Raw genomic sequence first — 20,072 nt, 5'->3', positions numbered from 1 at the left:
GTGGGTGGGCAATTGTCCTTATGGCTATCTACGTTCTTAATGAGGCAAAAGACGATGCTTTCAATGTGCAATTTGCTCAGTGAAGCAATCACAGCGGTAAGAACATCACATTCAAAAGAGGCAACCATTTCCAAATTTAATACCAGCTCTTTACAATCCATAAAAAATAAAATGCACCTAAGCTTAGGGGTGGAAAAAATCTGAAACCAGAATCATTCACATTTCCAACCACATCCTCCACTGGTCCAATTGCTTATGCTCTCTTCTTCTTCCTCTTCTTTTTTTTAAGAGTAGAGACAGCAAGAATTTTGATGGAACTGGATCCCTGGAAGTCAATGTAGTCTCGGCTACTTAGGCTGTTTTTTACCCCTTCCCTGGCAGTTCAGGCACATGCTTAGTTACAGCACTAGAGGCTGCCGTCACTGCTGCAGAAACTGAAATCAATATGAAAATGGGGTAGAAGAATGTCAGAAAACTAGTATTATTTTAAAAGGAAATTGCTTCCAATTTCAAAGCAGCCCGAGATTAGTAAAGAAATGAGGTTTCCATCCCATAGCGTCTTCTAGGATGGAGACTTCTCATTCTAACATCCTTTTGTAATGGAAAAACACTTAGTATATAATCCCCTTTACTTGGTTATCGAGAACCTCTTTGCAGGCTGATAATTTTCTTGCTGGCAGAATATTGGATGAATAGTTGTATTTTAAGGCTTCTGCAAATATCTCTGTTTAACTTTGAGTAATTATCCCTTGTTGAATTTTACAGAATGAAGAGAAACTTCTAGAATTTTTCCTTTCAGCCCTAGAAAGTGTTGTTAACTCTTTGAAAGTTTATATTCAGAGGACTTACTTTAAAAAAACAAACTATTGCTTTTAAATGCATATTCATAAATGTTTTATAAAGCTCTTGAGACCTCCTACAATTTAGTGTGGTTGATCAGAGCCAATCAGGTTGTCCCATGGGTCCTTCACTCCACAAATATTTTTTGAGGGCCCACTCTGTGCCATGTTTGGGGGGCCTCAGGGCTTATGTCTGTCCTTTTGCTGAGGACTCTACTCTGAAGTGGTCCTGCAGGGCTTGGATTTTAAGAGACAGTTGAGGAAACAAACGGCCTATATGCTTTCCTTTCATTAATTCACTAAAATATAATAGCAGAAATTTATGAGCCCTCTACCTCACATAAACTTTCTTGTTTACAGTCTAGTAGGATGACATGTGACATGTCTTTAGAATATCTGGGTTATTCTCTATTTTTTTTTTTTTTTTTTTTAGACAGGGTCTTACTCTGTTGTTCGAGATAAAGTACAGTAGGGTGATCATACCTTGCTGCAACCTCATACTCCTGGGCTCAAGTGATCCTCCTGCCTCAGCCTCCCAAGTAGCTGGGACTATAGGCACAAGCCACTGAGCCTGGCTAATTTTTCTACTTTTAGTAGAGACAGGATCTCGCTCTTGTTTAGGCTGGTTTCGAACTCCTGACCTCAAGCGATCCTCCCAGAGTTCTAGGATTATGGGTGTGAGCCACCGTGCTCGGCCAAGGGTTATTCTCTATTTGAATCATACCTGAACCCAATTAATTGGAATACACCAAATTATCCCACCCTTTATTTGAAACAATACTGTGTTATTTCAAAGATCCTTCAGTGTCTGGAAACTAGTAGGTATTTGTTAAATCAATGCTTCATTTTCTTCAACATTGGGAGCCCCAGATTCATTTCTAGAAGTAATAGCAAGCACTGTTTCCACTGTTTTTTTTTACTCTCTGGCTACTGTCCTAGTCATTGTAGTTACCCCAATGCTGCCCTGGCGACTCAGCCCAGCCAACACACACTGTCCTGCTAGCTAATTGGAATGTGGCCCCAGCGGTCGTATCCTGTATAAGAGCTGGGAGAAAGAAAGAATGTGAAAGTCTTCCCTTTAAGTAATGTAGTAAGGATACTCTGAGGCCTTTTAAATTTTATTTATTTACTTTCCCTTGCTTTGCTCAGAAGTATCAGACCAAGACATAAAATTAAGGAATTGGCATGCTCTCGTCTTTGCTTCTCCTTGCCTAATCCCCATCCACAGCCCTGGGTGTATTACAAGGTGCTTGCTGGCTGAGCCACTCTGTAGTTTTTATGGAAGATGGGGAGGTGAGGACAAACAATGGCACTACTTTTCATCATCGTCCTATTCCTGTGTTTCTGTCATTCAGTCAAATACCTACTGAACATCTACTCTGGCTCAGGTAAGGCACCTGGTCCTGAGGATATAAAGATCATATGGTCCCTGTCCTTAGGGAGTTCACGGTCTCCTGGGGGATGCAGACAAGTGAAATCAGAGGAAAACACAAGGAGCTGTGTGAACCCAGAGGAAAGAGAGTTTAACTCTGCTGTGGGGTAAACAGGGGTCAGGCCACTCTTCACAGAGGAGAATTATTATTCATTCTACTGCTGGACAACAAAGATACCAGGCATTAAATTGAGGTTCTTATTTTTCCCACTTTAAAATCAACTCCACAATGGTCCCCATTTACTGTCAAAGCTGGTTTCTGTGTGATAATGCCACTAAAATGATTATGCCAATGATTATTCACTGCTGCTCACCTTACACTTTATATCTGAAGGTCATGGTACTAAAAACTGGCATGGGTGTTTTCCAAGGTATCTGGTTATCATGCTTGACTATAATTCTAAAACTGATGATTAAGAAACAAGTAAATAGGCATTTTATAGGATGGGTATTGAGTTGGAGGAGTGGATCAACAGAGGAAGAAACAAGAAGCACTGTGTTAGGCACAAGCCAACTCTCAGGGAGCTTAAGCTACCTATGTACAAAGCTGAAGGTAACTTATGATTTGTTTTTCTTAGGGGAGGACTTGTTTTACCTACCACATGGAATGCTCCTGGGGCCTTGACAGGTCTGAAGCCATCAACAGGTATGCATTGATCAGCATGGCCGTTGCAGAAGCAGCTGCCCTTGACAATGAAATCATAGATTGCATAGTGTGTAAAATGTTGAGGCTTTTCGTTCAGGTCATTTCTCTGACAGGGACAAGACTGTCGTTTTAGCAGCTGCACACGGAGGTTGGTGATCTTCAGCTGCTCCTGAACTTTGGCACTGTAAGGGTTCTCTGTATTGTATGGTGGTGACAGAGCTTTGAAAATAACCTGTAAGGAAAAAGAAAATACCATAGGTTTATATGATTGTGTGCAAACCCTGAATTGTTTGCCCAATGTAGTCCCGGTTTGATTTGTACCTTTTGTCGTCTGTTAGTGATAAGATAACAAGAGGGTTTTAGACCTTGAGCACACCTGGGGAAGAGCTGCCCTGTTATTCTAAGCAGCAGATGTTCTGCCTGTTTGTGTATAGAAGAAGCACACATTGAGTAACCAGCAGAGACCTGACTCTTGAGATGAAGGCAACCATGCAGAGATCTTGGGGTAAGGGGATTCTGGGCAGAGGGAACAGAAAGTTTAAAGACCTCGAAGCAGAGTCAAGTTGGCATGTTCAAGGAAGAATGACAAGGTCAGTGTGACTGGAGACACAAAAGGAAAGTGGCTGGGGAAGGCAGAGAACAGATGTGAATGGAGCCCTTTAAAAGCCACAGTTGAGTTATTCTAACTGTAGTGAAAGCGCCTAGGAGGCTGTAGGCAGAGAAGTGATATGATCTTATTTATATTTCCTAAAAAGATAACTTTTTGGATATAAAAATGTCATTTTAGAAATTAGTTTTACACCGAAAGTATGAAGAGGCAAGAATCAACTGTGTAGGATACATCTCCAGGACTACTGATACAGAACTGTCCTCAATAAAATATGACTTTGGGGGAGTGGGGAGTAATTCATTGGACACTTGGCCTCTACGGCCTATTCCCCACCCAGTAGCCAGAGTGATTCTCCATAAACAGAAGCCGGATCACATCCCTGCCTTGCTCAAACCCACCCCTACCCAAAGACCTCCCATATTCCTCAGAATAAAATGCACAGTCCTTATAATGACCCAATGGCCCACCTGATTTTTGTTCTTAATACTTATTACTACCTGGCACATTATATTTGTAGTTGTTTACTAATTTACAGTCTTCCCAGTCTAGCACGTAAACTTCATGAGGGCAGTCACTGATGTGTCCCAGGACAGTGCCTGGCACATCGTAAGTATTCAATAAATGTTTGGTAAATGAATTAATTATAACATTGTTCTTGTCATCTGTTAATAGGTGAGAATTCCAAATAACCTAGCTTCCTTATAGAGGGTCCCAAACAGATTCACATACTGAATTTCATGTTATAGCACCCGAAAATGAGAGGCAAGAATTTGTCCTATGATAATAGTAATAAATAACTGAATAATTACCCAGTGTGTTGTGTTTCTAGCTATTTTTGAACTTTCAAAACTTAGAAAAAGTTGTATCTTAAACTCAAACCATATTCTGTCCCATTTATCCATGTTAAGTGGTGGAAAGCAGCATATATTAGGAAATAAAATTTTCCAACAAATAATATGTCACATATTTGAAAGACAATACAGAAGTAATGTCTTTTTCTTTTAACAACAGTGTAAATCAGAGCATGATTTTATATTTTGAAACATTAAACAAAAAAACATTGAATCCATTGTGGGCTTTCTATGGGACTTATTTTCAATATGACACCCCTAAACACTGCATGTCTATTAGATATTCATGAGGAACTCTTGCTCTAAATAGTACAAATGATGTGGCTGCTCCTATTTTATCAACCACAGTAATACAAGGACATGGAAAAGGATAATCCAGTGCTAACCAAGTAAGTGCTCCACCAAAAAGTCTGTGGTGAACCTCTCTACGTCGTCCACCCACCCTTCCTTTTCCGGAGCATTGGTGGCAACTGCTTGCTCTCTCTGTTCCTGTCACATATTTACCCTTGACATTTACCCTCGTCCCTCTCCCTCCCCATTCCATCCCCCCACTGCCACCAATTGTTCAGCACATGCAAAGCTAGAAGAGGATCTGTCAAGGTCTCTAAGAACTTTGAGGCTCTTGTGCTTCCTGAGCCCAGACTGTGGAGGCTGAATGGCGTCTCTGTGCTTGGTGTGCATGACACCACAGTTGGCACGCCGATATCAGCAGGGAAGGGACATCATGACCCCTGAGGCTGTGTGCTGGAAAGGAGACAGCAGAGTGCCACAGACACAAAAGTGAACGGGAATTTAAACCATGAAATCTTTTTTCCAGAAAGGAGACGCCTTAATCTGATACCCTGGGAAATGGATCTAGCCTGCATCAGGAAACAAAGAGTGCGCCAATCCAGATGCTTCAAACTTCTGGCAGGTCGCCCTTTGGGTCCCACCCAGTTTTTCTTCAAACTTCCCCAGAAGAAGCCTGTATGGCACTACTGAAATGAAGGAAGAAAACATGTGGAAGCCCTCTATAAGATATCAGCCTTTTCTGGGTCTTGTCCCCATAAGGAACAGGATGTATCTATGGGACCACCACTGACCCTCTGTGATTGCTTCTGAATATACACTCCCAACAAGCTGTACTTAAAAAGCCAAAGATCAAGCTTTTTTGACCAAGTATACTTCAGTATTTCTGGCTTGTTAGTACTATTGGCCAGGACTTCATGATCTCATTTTTTTAAATTAAGAAATTTTATTATGTTTTAGTAGTTAGTATTATGCTCATTACAGAAAAACCTGCCATGCAAAATGTCGAAGATATTAAGTACCTGCAATGTGATCCTCCCCAAAGACAACCAACTCCATACTATCTTTCCATCTAAACTTCTGTATGTATGTGTACATATCAAATATAATGTAAACAGCTTTGTATACCTTGTGAGTATTCTTCCAAGTCAATAAATAACCCTCTACATCAGTGGTTCTCAAAGTATGGCCTCCAGACATACTGTATCCTGAGGGAACTGGTTAGAAATGCAAATTCTTGGACCCTAGCCCAGTATCCCAGATCAACTAAATCAGAAACTCTGAGGACTGGCCTAGCAGTCAGTGTTTTAACAAGCCCTCCAGGTGATTCTAATGCAAATCAAGTTTGAGAAACTTGGCTATATAATTTTAAAATCTGTTTAGAATCCCATTGTGTGGATATGGCACAATTTATTTAGCTAGGCTGCTATTGTTAGGCAACTGGATTGTTTCCAATTTTTCAGCAACCAACTACAATGAACAACCTTTTATTAATAGCGAAAAAATGCACCTATATACAGTAGTGCCCTTTTATCCTCAGGGAATACCTTCCAAGACCCCCAATGGGTGCCTGAAACTGCCGATAGTACCAAAGCCTATATACTGTTTTATCCTATATATACATAACTATGATGAAGTTTAATTTACAAATTAGGCATAGTAAGAGATTAACAGAGTAAGAGATTAACAACAATAACTAATAACAAAATAGAACAATTATAGCAATATACTGTAATAAAATTTATGTAAATGTGGTCTCTCTCTCAAAATATCTCATTTATTATACTCACTGTTTTTGGACCATGGTTGACTGTGGGTAATTGAAACCTATTACAGATAAGGGGGGACTTCTGTAATAATTTCCTGAAGATAAACTTCCAAATGTGAAATCAATGGCTCAAAGGAAATGAATGAAAAATATCTGACCCTCTGAATGAATCATGGCCCCTTTCCTACCTAATCTTTGGAATCTTCACATTTCCCTGGTCTTGCCTTTCTTCTCTAAACCTGAATCCCTCAAACTTTGCCTGAGGAGCTTGGTTCTTGGCTCAGGTTCTGCCATTTCTCATGCCCAAGTGTAACGAAAAAATCCTTAAAAAGTCCTGAATTGGTTAAAACCACCTATATTGTCTTTCTTTTCTAGAATAGTCACCCCAAACCCTGCAATAATAACACTGGAAATTAGTAAAAATAGCATTCTACACCTCTCTCTTATGCTCTGACTGAGATGAAATTTAAACAGAGTATCAACACAGTGTGAACAGAATAAAGAGTGAATACTAGTCCATAATAGTCAAGGAATTCTTTCAGAATCGAACTCATACCTTACATATTGCTCCCTACCTAAAATTTTATTGCCTGTGTTGAATCATAATAATTCAAGAAACTTAGTAATTACACTAAAAAAAATCTTGTTAGCTGCTAGCTTGAGGAGTATTTCAGGTCCAAGTTGATCACTCATCCTGTGGACTCTCTTGGAACTTGTTCTTTCCATGACAACACTCTTACATTAGTCTGTCGTTGGTGCCTATTTACTTGTCTGCATCTCGCATTAGACTCGGTGCGCAAAGGGCAGGGATCTTGTTTGTCTGGTTAATTGCTGTGTCCCCAGCATGTCCCACAGTCTCTGGCACATTGTAGCATTTCATGACTGTTGAATGAATAAATGAATGAACTATTTCTCCAAATATCATTTTAAGAGGAAAAGCCAAGCAAGGAATATGTGTTTAGAAGAATAAAGAAAACAAGAGTGCTTTGCACTCTTGATGGGGAATATGTAAACACACACATCTATGTATAAATACCTACGTAAAAGTAGGTTCTACATTTCAAAATGCTTTATGGATTTCTTCTGTTCAGTAGCACACAAGATATTTCATAGTATTAAGAAAAAAGATCAAGCAGGCATGAGCAAACACCCAAAGAAATACAAATATCTTTTCCATAGCTTTTACTCAAGTTTTCTTATTTACTAAATATGGAAGCTTCTGGAACATAACTGCATTTTTTAAAAGTTTTTTTAAAATCCTAGACATCTTCATATTCTTAAAGAAGTAGTTTTTGGTTTCAGTGATTTTTTTCCATTGTTTTTCTGTTTTCTCTTTCACTGTTTCTGCTTTTATTTACTTTCTTCTGCTTATTTTGGGTTTAATTTGCTCTTCTTTTGCTAGTTTCATAAAGTAGGAACTTAGATCATTGATTTGAGATGTTTCTTTTTCCCTAAGTACTTCTTTACTTGCATCCCACAAATTTTGATATGCTATGTTCTCATTTTCATTCAGTTCAAAATACTTTCTAATTTTCCTTTTGATTTCTTCTTTGACCATAGGTTATACAAAAGTGTATTTATTTATAAAAATTGGGGAATTACTAGGATGCCTTCCTGTTATTGATTTCTAATTTAATTCTGTTGTGGTCAGACAACATACTTTGTTTGCTGTGAATCCTTTGACATTTACTGATACTTGTTTTATGGCCCAGTACATGGTCTATCTTAATAAATGCACCTTGTGCCCTTGAAAAGGTTTTGAAATCTCTGGCTGTAATTATCAACTTATCTATTTCTCCTTGCAGCTTTTGCTTCATGTATTTTGAAACCCTGTTATTGGGTGCATAAACATGTAGGATTATTATATCCTCTTAATAAATTGACTCCTTTATTGATATGAAATATCCCTCTTTATCCCTGGTAATATTCTTCCATCCTTTCACTTTCAACTTCATTGTGTCTTTTTTTAAAAATTGGGTTTCTTGTAGGCAGCATAGGTGATCTTTTTAAAAATTTTATCCAATCTAATAATCTATGCCTTTAAGTGAAATGTTTATAGCTTTTACATTTAATGTGATTGTTGACATTTATCAGTTTACATATAGTATAAGAAACTAACAATAGTATATTCTAATTCCCCCCAATCTTTGTGTTGTTTTTGTCACACATTTGACTTCTATATATATTATAAACTCCACAACACATTGTTAATATCTTTGCTTTAAAAAGTCAATTATCTTTAAAGAGATTTTTAAAATAAGAAAAATATTTTACATGTATTTATGTATTTTCCCTTTATGATGATCTTCATTCCTTTCTGTAGATCCAGATATCCATCTGGTATCATTTTTCTTTTGGCTGAAGAACTTCCTTTAACATTTCCTGTAATGTAGGTCTACTGGTGATGAATGCTTTTCTATGTATAAAAAGTATTTTATCTTTATTATTGAAAGATTTTTGCTGGGTATGAAATTCTAAGTTGATGATTTTTTTTGTCTTTCAGTATTTTAAGGTTTCTGCCCCCACTGCCTTCTGCCTTGCATTGTTTCTGATAAAAAAGCCTTTGTCATTCTTAGATTTGTTCCTCTGTACATAATGTGTTGCTTTTCCTCTGCTTTTAAAGTTTTCTCTTTACCATTGTTTTTTAAACAATTTAATTATGATGTTCCTTGGGGGAATTTTCCTCTTATTTTTTGTGTTTAAGGTTTGTTGTACTTCTTGGATCTATGGGTTTATAATTATAATAAAATTTTTAAAAATTTCATCCATTATTTCTTAATTTTTTTCCTGTTCTCCTCTCCCTTCTCTCCTTTGCAGACTCCAACTACATGTATATTAAATTGCTTGAAGTTGTCCCACAGCTCACTGATGCTGTGTTTATTTCTTTTTTTTTATTCTTTTTCCTTCCCGTGTTTCATATTGGGTCATTTCTATTGCTATGTGTTGAATTTCACTAATCTTTTCTTCTAAGTGTTTAATCTACTAATCCTATTCAGTGTATTTCTCATCTCAGACATCAAAATTTTCAACAATGAACAATGAATTTGGGTTTTTGCTGTTTTTTTTTATGTCTTTGCTTAACATGGTCAATCTTTCCTTCACCTTTTGAACATAAGGAATATAGTTACAATGATGGTTTCAAAGCCCTTAGCTACCAATTCTATTATTTATGTAATTTACGGGTCTGTATTGATTTATTTTTCTCCTCATTATAGAGGAGGAGAAATTTGTATTTCCCTGTTTCTTTGCAGGTCTTGACTGACTGCCAGATATTGTAAATTTTACCTTGGGGGGTGCTGGATATTTTTGTATTCTTGAGCTTTTTCCTGGGCTGCAGTTCAGTTACTTGGAAATAGCTGAATCCTTTTGAGGCTTGCTTTTAAGTTTTGTTAGGTAGGGCCAATTCTTTAGCACAGGATTAATTCTGTCCCTCTACTGAGGTGATATCTGTCTAATTACTCCAATGATGAATTACAAAGTTTTCCACACTGGCTGACCATTCCTGGTCCCATGTTACCTCTGGGGATTGGTACCTCTGTCCTTCAGAGTGGTGCTTTCTCTGGGCTTGAGTAGTTTTCTTACATACATGTGTTGAGCAGTACTCAGCTGGAAGCTTGAGGGGGACTGTCTGCAGATCTCTAGAAGTCTCTGCCAGTGCTGTGCTCTCCTCTCTGGAATTCTGCCCTGCAAACTCCAGCTGCCTTCGGCTTCCCAGACTCTCAGGTCCTTACTGAGGAAATCCATCAGACAATCAGGGGTTCAGATCCCCGAGTGTGGACCCTCGACGGAATCCAAACTTCACGGACAAATTTGTGAAGTGTGAAGTTTGGAATCCATCGAGGGGCCACACTCAAGGATCCGGAAGGCCACATGTGGCCCCAAGGCCGCAGGTTTCTCCTGCCTGTGTCTGCCTAGACGCTATCTCTAGGCAGTAAGCTGGGGCAACTGTAGGGCTCACCTCATTTGCTTCCCTTCTCTCAGGGATCACTGAGATACACAGTAAAAACTGTACCTGCTGCCTGACATCCAACACCTGAAAACTATTGTTTCACATATTTTGTCCAGTTTTTTTAGTTGTTTCGGGCAAGAGAGTAAATCTCATCCTTGTTACCTCATCTTGGCTGAAAGGTGAAGTCTAAAAACTGTAGGCAACTTAATTTTTATAAAATATAATTTATAAACCTAAATAAGAACTAAACCCTTACATTTGTATATAAATATATAGAACTGACATATTGGACATTTTATAATAAAGCTAGAAATGTGGTTACATTTAGCAAATAAAAAGGCATGAGAAACAAATGAGTTTTCTTTGGGTATATCAAACTAAACTATGTGAAAAATAAAATATAAACATCTAAACTTTGTAAGTTTATTCAATAATTCTGTGTTTTAGTAGTTTATATCTTAATAGACAGGTAAATCCTCATTATAACTTTTAAAATAATTTATGATACCTACTGTAATCTTCTACATTATATTTTTTATGTTTATGCTATGTTTTGATGCATCTGTATATCTGTAACATCTACTAAAACGTCTTATAAATTCCCTATAATACTTACTGAATGAGTCAGTATAGAATCATGTTATATATGTTTATCTTAATTTTCTGACATAAGAATAATAGCATAATAATAAATTATGTATTATATATAAATTATTTATTATATATAAATTATGTATTATATATAAATAAATATAATAAAATTTTATTTTTATAATGTACATTTTATTCATAAGAGAAAATACTAGGTATATATTACCTCATAATAAACTAGATCATTTTACAAAATATCTTAGTTGTATCCTAATCTTACACTCCCTCCAACATGACTAGCAAAATTTCACTTTATAGAAAAAATTGATTTAATATTAATCAATATAAATTAACTAAATTCAATTAATCAATAAATTGAATGCCATATTTGAGTAATGTATTTTCAGTAAAAAATTACACTAACAGCAAGAATGACTGCAAAAATTTAGAGAGGAATCACTGGAATTTTTGCCTAATACGATTAATAAAAAAAGAGAAATAACCTCCATAGTAAAAATTATGTCTATTTAAGAAAAATAACCACATTCCTTCTCTACTCTATATAAGCCTGGTTAGAATAGCATCTATTGAGAAACATTTCCAATTGTATTATAAAGCCATCATTTGTTTTATGTGGTTGTTTACTAGTTGTTTACAAACAGCATCTGGTTAGTTCAGTTGAATCTTGTTACTACATGCTGACAACTATTCTGATTATTGTTAGGTTGACAATACATCTAAAACCTAAATTAGAAACTGATATATATTTGTCTCCATTGCTACTGTTTATCAAGCTATTTAAAAACTTAAATCTCTCGTGCCTTTTAGGTTCCTAAAATTCATGTGATTCACACGCTCTAGTTTTTATATCGTCATCTCACTTGAACAGGAAGGTTATACTTCAGTTGACTTCTGAAGCCAGTTGCTGGCATCACTTAAGTTAAAGTCTTAGGTATCTGAGTTGAAAAACTCAAAAGAGCATATATTCTGTGAGATGAGTACATGCATCCCAATATGCTGTGAAACAGGCTTTTTGCTTTCATGGATAGGAGGCCTTTCGGAAAGTACATGAAGTTTCAGGCTTTTACAGGGTTGCATGCGTGGGAGTTCTGGTTTTGTGGAAAGAGAAGGCTGGACACGGAGAAGATAGCGTCATTGACAAGTGGGCGTCTGCGGCTGAGCAGCTGGTTGGGTTAATTTTAGAACATTTGTCCTTGACTGTGCCACTTTAAGTGAAGCACCTACTTGTCTTAGAGAAGTGTGTCTGTCTTTCAGGCAGCACCAAAATCCTTCTGCTTGTACTCTGGAGCATTAGGCACCCTGTTTCATCAGATAGCCCACCTTTTAAAGTGGGAGAGTCTTATCTTCTGAGATAGGACAATATAACCTAATAAAGCTCTCAATGGAGCAAGCTGAGGAATGCAGTGCACTCAAGTGACTTACTTGTACGATAATAACCTCGATTTGTAAGTACACAAAAGCCTCTTTGCATGTTTCAAGGGCATATTTACAGTTTTAAAGTGATGAAAAGGCAGCTTCTTAAATATCTTCAGGGGGAAGGGAAATGACAGAACTGCAAAGAGGAACAAGAAACAATACAGAAGACCAAAATAAAAATAAAGATTGGGGCTAAAAATAAATTTTAAAAATTCTCCAATACATGTGGAATCCTAGCCTTTCCTTTGCCCTCAGTACTTGAAGTCAAAGGATCTGAGTGTCAGAAAAGTCCTCAGCAGTCAATGGCCTTTCTGGAGGAAACTGAGGCTCAGAGTGCCTGAAGCATCTTGCCAAAGTCAACCAATAGGCTGGTGACAGAGTTAGGACTAGAACCTAATTTCCCAACCTCCAAGGTAATGATTATTCCATTACGTCCCACTTAATACTTGTTTTGTAGCTAGCCAATTCTGAATTAAAGTTAGATTTAAAATATTGGATTTAAAAATATATATATTTTCTGAGACAAGGTCTCGCTCTGTTGTCAAGGCTAGAGTGGCATCATCATAGTTCACTGCAGTTTCAAACTCCCAAGCTTAAGCAATACTCTTGCCTCAGCCTCTCGAGTAGCTGGGACTACAGGTGCACACCACCACGCCTGGCTAACTTTTGTATTTTTTGTAGAGACCAGGTCTCGCAATGTTGCTCAAGCTGGTCTCACACTCCTGGCCTCGAGCGATCCTCCCTCCTTGGCCTCCCTAAGTGCTAGGATTACAGGAATAAGCCACTGCTCCTGGCCTAAAGAAAATATTATGTATGATTTATCCCACCTCCACTTGTCAACCTAATAATGGATGTGACTAACTATCATTGATAAAAGTAATGATACCTGCTCTTGCCTGGCTCACAGGGATGCAGGGAATATTTTTTAAAAGGTATGAGATGTAGAAACGCCTTGAAAAATCACTGCTCTTTATCAAATAAAATTGATTTGTGTGAAGCCTTTTACGGGAAACTGCCTTGTTTTTGCCAGTCTCCCTTCTTTGCGGGTAGACGTGAGTGCAGGAGACCTTGTCTGCTTGCCCCTCAGTTTACAGCCAACGCTTGGTATATGGAAGAGTTAACACATATTCATTGAAAACTCATACTCACACTTAATAATGATTTACATTTTATCAACTGCTTTTATTTTATTTATCTCATTTTATCCTTACAGTGGATGTAGTATTATTCATTCTCATTTTTCAGATACAGAAACTCTGAGATGTTAATTAACTTGTCCAAGGTCACCTGGCTAGTAAGTGGCAGAGCTAGTATTTGAACCCAGGTTGTTGGAGTCCAAGTTCAGTGTTATTACCATTACATCACAGCTGACTTTGTTTGGCTATAGAATGCTTGAAGGTATTGAGCAGGTGATCAGGGTGAAATGACTGGCACTTCCCTTCAGGAGAATTAACACGGCAAAGAGAAGACCCTGAACCATGGTAGAGGCAATGGGGACAGTGGGAGAGGTGGTAGAGAGGGGGAGAATAGCCACATGTGAGAGACAAAGAAATGGATGTCAGAATGAAGACTAAGAACTAAAGGGTAAGCTTTGGGAGCCATCCCTGGTTAGAGGAGAGAAGGAAGGAGAAAAGCCAGAAATAAAACAAAGAAGGACCAATGAACGATGTAGAAAAATAATGAAAATTCATTATCATAGAAGCCCAAAGAAGTGAGAATACAAAGAAAGAAGATGTAATTAACAATTGCAAATGCAATTTAGAAGAAAAGAAAGGCGACTACAAAAATTTTTCTGGGTTTGGCTGGATAACAGAAGACTTTTGCGAGCTTAGATGGAATAAGGGATCACTTGTAAGGGGTCGGGAAAGAATATGGGACAAGGAAATGGAAGCAAGAAAGAAGTGATTGAAGAATTTTGGCAGTTTGTTTATTCATTCATCAGTTGATGGACATTTGGTTTGTTTACAGATTTTGGCTATTATGAGTAGAAGTGCTATGCACATTCACATGGAAGTCATTATGAGAACATAAAGTTTCATATTTCATGGGTACTCAGGAGAGGAACTGCTAGGTGGTATGGCAAGTGTGTGTTTATAAGAAACTGCCAAACTGTTTTCTGAAGTGGCTGTACTCCTTTACATTTCTACTACTAGCAATGTATGGTGAGTTTTAGTTGCTACACATCCTCACCAACACTTAGTATTATCAGTCTTCTTAATTTTAGCCTTGATAGTGAATGTGAGCAGTGTCTCATTGTGGTTTTCATTTGCATTTCCCTGTTGACTAATGATGCTGAACATCTTTTCATGTGTTTGACATGCATCTTCTTTGTTGAAGTATCCGTTGAAAGCTTTTGCCCACTTTTAATTCTTATTTTTCTTCTTAATGAGTCATAAGAGTTCTTTATGAATTATGATAGATAAGTATGTATTCATATATATATATGATTTACAAATATTTTCTCCTAGTCTGTGGCTTGCCTTCTTATTTTCTTAACAGTGTCTTGATAGCAAAAGTTTTAAATTTTTATAATGTTCAATTTATCAATATTTTCCTTTTATGGTTTGTGCTATTTTTATTCCATCTAAGAAATTTTTGCCTAAATTCAAGGTCATAAATATTTTCTCCTAGAAGTTTTGTAGTTTTCAGCTCTTACATTTAGGTCTATTTTGAGTTAAGTTTTCTATATAGTTGAACTAAATGTTGAGATTTCTTTCCTCCTCACACATGGATGTCTTATTATTGCAGCACTATTTGTTAAAAAGAGAGCCTTTCTTCATTGAATCACCTTGGCAACTTTGTTTGATTTGTTTTTCTTTAGTCTTTTGGTTTTGTTTTGTTTGTCTTTTTTTATTTTTTTGCTTGAGGTTTATTGAGCTTCTTAGATCTGTGGATTTAAAGTTTTCATCAAATTTGGAAAATTTTTTCCTATTATTCCTGAAAATATGTTTTTTATCCTCTGCTGCTCCTTTTAGACTCTGATTACATAAATGTTAGACCACTTAACACTGTCCCACAGTTCACTGATGCTCTATTTACTCAATCTTCTTTTCTGTTTCGTTAATTTATAGTTGTATAGCTGTGCCTTCAAGTTGACCAAACTTTTCTTCTGCACTATCTAGTCTGCTGTCAATCCCTTATAGTATATTTTTTATTTCAGACATTGCATTTTTTATCTTTAGAAGTTCCATTTAGATCTTTGGAAATATCTTCCGTTTCTCTCTTCAACATGTTCATGTTTTCTTGAACATATAGAGCATATTTATAATAGCTGCTCTAATGCCCTGGTCTGCTAATTCTACCAGCTGCATCATTTCCGGGTATGTTTCTGTTAATTTTTCTTATTGTTAGAAGTCACATTTTCGTGCCTTTTAACATTTTATTGGAGATTAGACATTGTGAATTTTATGTTGATGCTTGCTTGATTTTTGTCCATTACTCTAAGAAGGGTTAGACTTTGTTTTGACCTGCAGCTAATTTCCTTGGGATTACTTAGTTTGATCTTTTTGAGAATCATTTTTAATTTTTGTCAGGTGAATCCAGTGTAGCCTTTATTGTAGGACTACTGTAGTCCCATTACAAAAGCTTTCTGAGGACTCTACCAGATGCTTGTGAATTATGAGGTCTTTCTAGTCTGGATGGTGAGAACCTAAACTCTTCCCAGCCTTGTGGGAATACTAGAAATTGTTCAAATACTACTTTCTGGGAGATCTTCCTCCATTCTTGTAGAGTATTAGCTCAGACATACGCAGCTCTGAATTTAGCCAGAAATTTACGGAGAACTTTAGATAGACCCCTGGACTTACTATTTTTGTGCAGCTGCCTCCTCTCCAGTATTCTGCCCCCAAAATTCCAGCTGCCTTGGCCTCCTTGAGCACTCATCTCTGTCTCCTCAACTCAGTGGGATCACTGGACTCTGGGCTCCCCTCCTCACACTGTGGCTTGGGAATGTCCCATCAGTAACTGGGGCCATCATAAGACTTGCCATGTTTGTTTCTTCTTTCTTAGAGCCCAGTCTTACGCTGCCTGTTGTCCAATGTCTGAAAACAAGTGTTATCATATAGTCTGTCTGGTTTTCTTGTTTTAAACTGTGGGAGGGTAATTCCTTTAGCAGTTAATCCTTCATCAGTAGAAGCAGAAATCTAATTTCAAATTGATAACTTTTAAGATGTTGTAACTTCTGGAGTATTAGGAATGACACAAAAGGAAAAACCTATCTGATTTTAAGGAGATTAGTTTGAATACTTAAATGTAATTGTTCTTGTTTTTATTCCTTCCCTACTCTGCCTCCCCTTCCTCCCTAAAGAGTAGAGAATTCTACTTGAGATTTTTCCCTTGAGCAAACAAAGGTTGCAGGGATTGCTTTCTATATAATTTTTTTATATTAGGAAGCATACTCAGTGTCTAAATAACAGAAACTATAGTGTTGCATATATCCTTTTTTCCCCCAAAGTATATGAGAATTACAACAGCTCTGGGTAGACATGTACTTCTTGAGTTAAAAGTTCCTATGGTTTAATTTTGGCTGTGTTATTATTCAACATGATCAGCACAATGCTATTTACACTCTTCTATGCCTTAGTCACTTAACTGTAATATCAAGATATTTTAATGCAGAATGTAAAATTATGTGTATAGTAAAAGTGAATTTTCCTGAGGCAGAACAATAGAGATATTCCTTTAAATGAAGTACATTAAAGGAGCCATCCTTGGTTTCCCAATTTACCTACAAAACCTAGTCACACTAGAAAAAAGATAAACCATGTACAAGCAGTTGTTAATGTCCAGAAGAATTCTATAAGTCTACCTAATTATATCTACATTTCTATAAACACATAGTTCTTTTCTTTTATTCCCCTCTTTAAAAGTAAGACAACTCTTAAATCATAACGAGATCAAATGCCAGTAAACTTATCCATTGTGGTAAAAGCTTTCAGCCATTTTTTCAAGTTAAAGGCATTGAAATAGTTTATTACCCTCTGTTTATCTCCTCAATTAATCTTCCTTACAAAAATGCATATATATCTATATATGTATATAAAATGTTAAGAATAAACACTTTTCCTGACTAGGTGCCACAGAAAACCATAGTTGGCAATTAATTTGATGTTAAAACTAGCTTTCTTGTTGAACATGTGTATACCTATTGGACAATTTCCATAATGCAAACTTACACTGGAATCTTTTTCAATTTTTCATTCAAGAGACTTTATCAGGAGCAACCACAATGTCTTGATTAAGGTTTAAAAAAAAATTCAAGCTTTAAACACTGTTACCTGGTGGGGATATCTTGGCTACCAAACAAATAGACTTCAAAGGGACCTCCCAACTTTCCCTAAGCCACAGACAAATATTTGCTGTTACTGTAGTACTAGGTAGCATAGGGCCACTTTGTCCTTCACTTGTAGGAGACCTTGAGGAGAAGTAATAATCACCACCTTGAAAAGTTTTCCCAGTAGAGATGAATCTCACATACGTTTTCCCATTAAGTTTCAGACTAAAGTATGAGGAGTAGTTGCAAGAAAGAGAACTGAAAAGCTGAATTAGAAAGAAAAACTACCAGAAATAAAGACCAGCAATTTCCTTTAAAGTAAAAAGTGATATTATTATATTTTCTTTACTTTGCTCTACATGTACTGAAATGTAATCAGTTCAACTGAAAGACAAGTAGGTCTATTCATATGATTCATAAAGACAGAAAATAGGAAATACTATAAAATTATTCTAAATTTCCTCCTGCTCAGAAAGTTGAGATTTATTCAGGAGAGCTGGAAGTGCAAAATTTTTCAGGGACAGAGCAAGAAAACTCACGATAGAAATTCTGGGCTCAAAAGAGAAATTGTCTTATTGTCAAATTAAACCTCATTTTAGCTTCTAAAATGGTTTCTTTCTTATACATTTAGATAATAAAAAGACATTTCTAACCTGGATAGATGGCAGGCTTGGGTAATATAAATTCTGATTGTGTCTCTCATAACAGTGTCATTTTTATTTTTAAATGATGAAAAAATCCATGATTAAATGAGATAAAATCCTAGGTCTAAGTGATATTAAGCCTTTAATAAGGGAATCATTTGCTTATTAATTCAGCCCTTACTTATTGAGGAAATGCTTTGTATCAGGCACTGTGCTAGGTACTCTGAATACAAAAATGAGCAAATCAATAATGCATAAGATTTCAGTTGTCCCCTAATTCTTGAAAATTAAATTTTATCAAAAGTAGTGGTAGAAAGTAGCTCAAAATATTTTAAAGAATCAGAAGAGATCATAAAGCCATTTAACTCAAATTTCTCAATGCAGGAAGTTCCTCCATAATGGCTGGTACCCATTCATTCCTTATTAGATCCCACAACCTCAGCAGGCTGCATGTTTCATTTTTGGATGGTTCTAACTATCAAAAAGTTCTTCTGTGTTAAGCTAGGATCCATTCCTTGTAATTTCTAATACTGGCCTTAGGGCTATACAAAATAAGTCTATTTTATCTTCAACATGGAAGTCTTTCAAATATTTAAGGACAGCCATCAACTTCACTTTCATTCCTCAGGTAAAATATCTGTAGTGTCTCATATCGCATAGTTTCTAGGCCAGTTACCACTCTGGCTGAGTAGCAAATGACCTCTGTTCTATTTATATGTATAAGTTACTAATGGCAATATTTTCTAGACACTTTCCCCTCTATGATGTCAAACAAATTCTAACCTCTATGTCTGAATATTCCTTTTTCCAATTTATTTTTTTTAATCCAGATAAATTTCAAAGATTTTTCCATAACCTAAGCAATGTTCAGATATTAAAAGACCTATTGTACTTTCAATACAGCTATTGGGGAAGAAATGGAGTTGACTGAGTGGAGACAGAAGCTTGAGAAGGAAAAAAATATGTTCTTTACGAGACATATTGTGTATGTAGCCTCTTGAGCACTCCCTTCCAATAGTGGTAAAACAGGGATGCAGGATTGAAGTTCCAATGTCATTATTTTGGGAGGGAAGGAAGGGGAGTAAAGAGTCACTTTTACATCTGAATTACAGTGGAATGATATTATGCACATATTTCCATAACATCTGTCAGTGTACTATTTAGTTTATGAGAAAACAGTATTTCTGGTTACAGGCAGACTGTCAGGTAAGGCTGAGGTAACAGAGAGGTGGGGTGTGGGGAGATGTTACTGTCCCCTAGGCAGTTGAAGTGATGAAGGTGATTGGCTGGAAACTGACCAGAAAGTTATAATGGCCTTTGAGGACGTCAGCACTAGAGACCAGCTCCATAGGTAACAGAGTCCCCAGGCTACACTCACAGCACCTGTTCAACCATCTAGAAGTAGCTACATGTTTTATTAAGTGGACTTTTAAAGAAGGAGAGCTAAAAAAGAAGCAGAAAAAAATACATCACTGAACTCCCAGCTATAATTTCTACATGTGTCTAGTATATGTTTTATAAAGTTCTTGAAAAACAGGTGTGTTTGAATTCTGATTAAGTATTTCAAATTGATAATCTTTTAAACATGTTATAACTCCCTAACTGGAACAGGACCTTAAGAGAGATTTTTAAAAGCATGTTAAGCTGTCACATAAAATCATGAAGAGTATCTATCCTTAACAAAAGAATAAAAAGGCAAGTAACTTGGAGGAAAGCTAGGAACCTAACTCTGCTCACTCACTCTA

At 36.6% G+C, this 20,072-nt stretch overlaps 1 protein-coding gene across 3 annotated transcripts in view; it reads right to left on the bottom strand.

Annotated features, from left to right (window-relative positions):
* Window positions 1-20,072, bottom strand: part of NTN4 (netrin 4) — a 105,983-nt gene that overhangs the window by 67,061 nt on the left and 18,850 nt on the right. For all 3 annotated transcript variants that reach the window (XM_012663999.1, XM_012663997.1, XM_012663998.1), the window contains exon 3: window positions 2,871-3,149. In XM_012663999.1, coding sequence (XP_012519453.1) covers window positions 2,871-3,149 — 279 coding nt within the window. The remainder of the gene's footprint in view (window positions 1-2,870; window positions 3,150-20,072) is intronic.

The sequence above is a fragment of the Propithecus coquereli genome, unplaced genomic scaffold (genome assembly GCF_000956105.1).
Source record: "Propithecus coquereli isolate 6110/MARCELLA unplaced genomic scaffold, Pcoq_1.0 Scaffold85, whole genome shotgun sequence".
In the NCBI taxonomy this organism is placed as follows: domain Eukaryota; kingdom Metazoa; phylum Chordata; class Mammalia; order Primates; family Indriidae; genus Propithecus; species Propithecus coquereli.
Note: the sequence above shows the minus strand (reverse complement) of the source record. Positions and strands in the feature narration are given on the sequence as shown.